The sequence below is a fragment of the Etheostoma cragini genome, chromosome 16, assembly GCF_013103735.1.
Source record: "Etheostoma cragini isolate CJK2018 chromosome 16, CSU_Ecrag_1.0, whole genome shotgun sequence".
Lineage (NCBI taxonomy): Eukaryota > Metazoa > Chordata > Actinopteri > Perciformes > Percidae > Etheostoma > Etheostoma cragini.
The window spans coordinates 23,924,468-23,925,529 of NC_048422.1; the positions used below are offsets into that span (position 1 = coordinate 23,924,468).

The 1,062-nt window shown below is 49.3% G+C and overlaps 1 protein-coding gene across 1 annotated transcript in view; it reads right to left on the reverse strand.

Annotated features, from left to right (window-relative positions):
• LOC117959736 (unconventional myosin-XVIIIb-like) overlaps positions 1-1,062 on the reverse strand; it is a 34,100-nt gene that overhangs the window by 19,188 nt on the left and 13,850 nt on the right. The window contains exons 12-13 of the mRNA XM_034897015.1: positions 831-950; positions 577-682 (exon numbers count right to left, since the gene is read on the reverse strand). Coding sequence (XP_034752906.1) covers positions 577-682; positions 831-950 — 226 coding nt within the window. The remainder of the gene's footprint in view (positions 1-576; positions 683-830; positions 951-1,062) is intronic.

Consider the following 1,062-nt stretch of genomic DNA (forward strand, 5'->3'; position numbering starts at 1 on the left):
TATGTCATCCCAGAGGGATCCAGTTACCGGTACCGAAGGGTACCGAAGGGCCTGAAGAGCTGCAGCCTCCGCCATGACGGAGGCAAAGCAGCGGGTGTGGGACAAGTTCGGAGAAGACATGGAGAAGGACTTTTGGTCGGCACCAAGGTGCTTCTGGAAATCTGGTCCCACCTCTGGAGGGAGAAGTAGTTCTTTTGGAGATTGTGAGCAACTAGTGTGTGTTGGAGCAGTGTTTTGCTGACGTAGAAAGACGTGGAAAGCCGTGCAGGTGTTAGACAACTCACCCGGAGACTAAAGACAGAGGACATTCAAAAAACCAGATCTCACTCAAAACAGCATGTGTAGTTATTTTTCCAAGTGTGTATGTGTGGAAGCACCAGAGACACAAAATAACCCCCAAATCCCAGAAAAATAGATTTTTTTTTCACAATATGGGACCTTTTAGATACTTAAACATACTTGTGGGAGGCTCATCTTTCTTAAAAAATAATTTCTTATATTTTTTCCACAATGTGTTCCGAGTAAATCCCCAAAATGTGAAAACAGCCACGTGAACGAGAGCGTCCGGGTGTCTACCTGTCGCTGCTCCCCGCTGACCCTCCGCCACCTGAGCTTTGTGCTTCTCCTCCTCCAGCTGCTTCTCCAGGGTTTCCATGGTGACCTTGCACTGGTCCAGACGGGCCTAACGTCGTGAGAGACAAAAACAGACGTTCGTCGGCAAGGACCATTTCAGGTGAGACGGAGACACGAACCAATCTGTGTGTCATGGAGTGAGTTTGACGGGACTCGAGCACTGAGGACGGAGTAATAGATTACTTTTCTTTGTGTACCTGCAGGTCTTTGTTCTCCTTGCCGAGTCGGATCCTCTCGACCCGCTCCACGTCCAGAGCCTGACCCACCGCATCGCCACGGAAACGCTCGTCGCTTAGCTCCGATGTCACGGCTGTAAGCTGCGCACGCACACACACACACACACACACACATTAACAACATAAGCAATGTGTGTTTGTTTGTTGGTGTGTTGTTCTGTGTCTGTTCTGTGAATGTTGTGTGTCTGTCAGT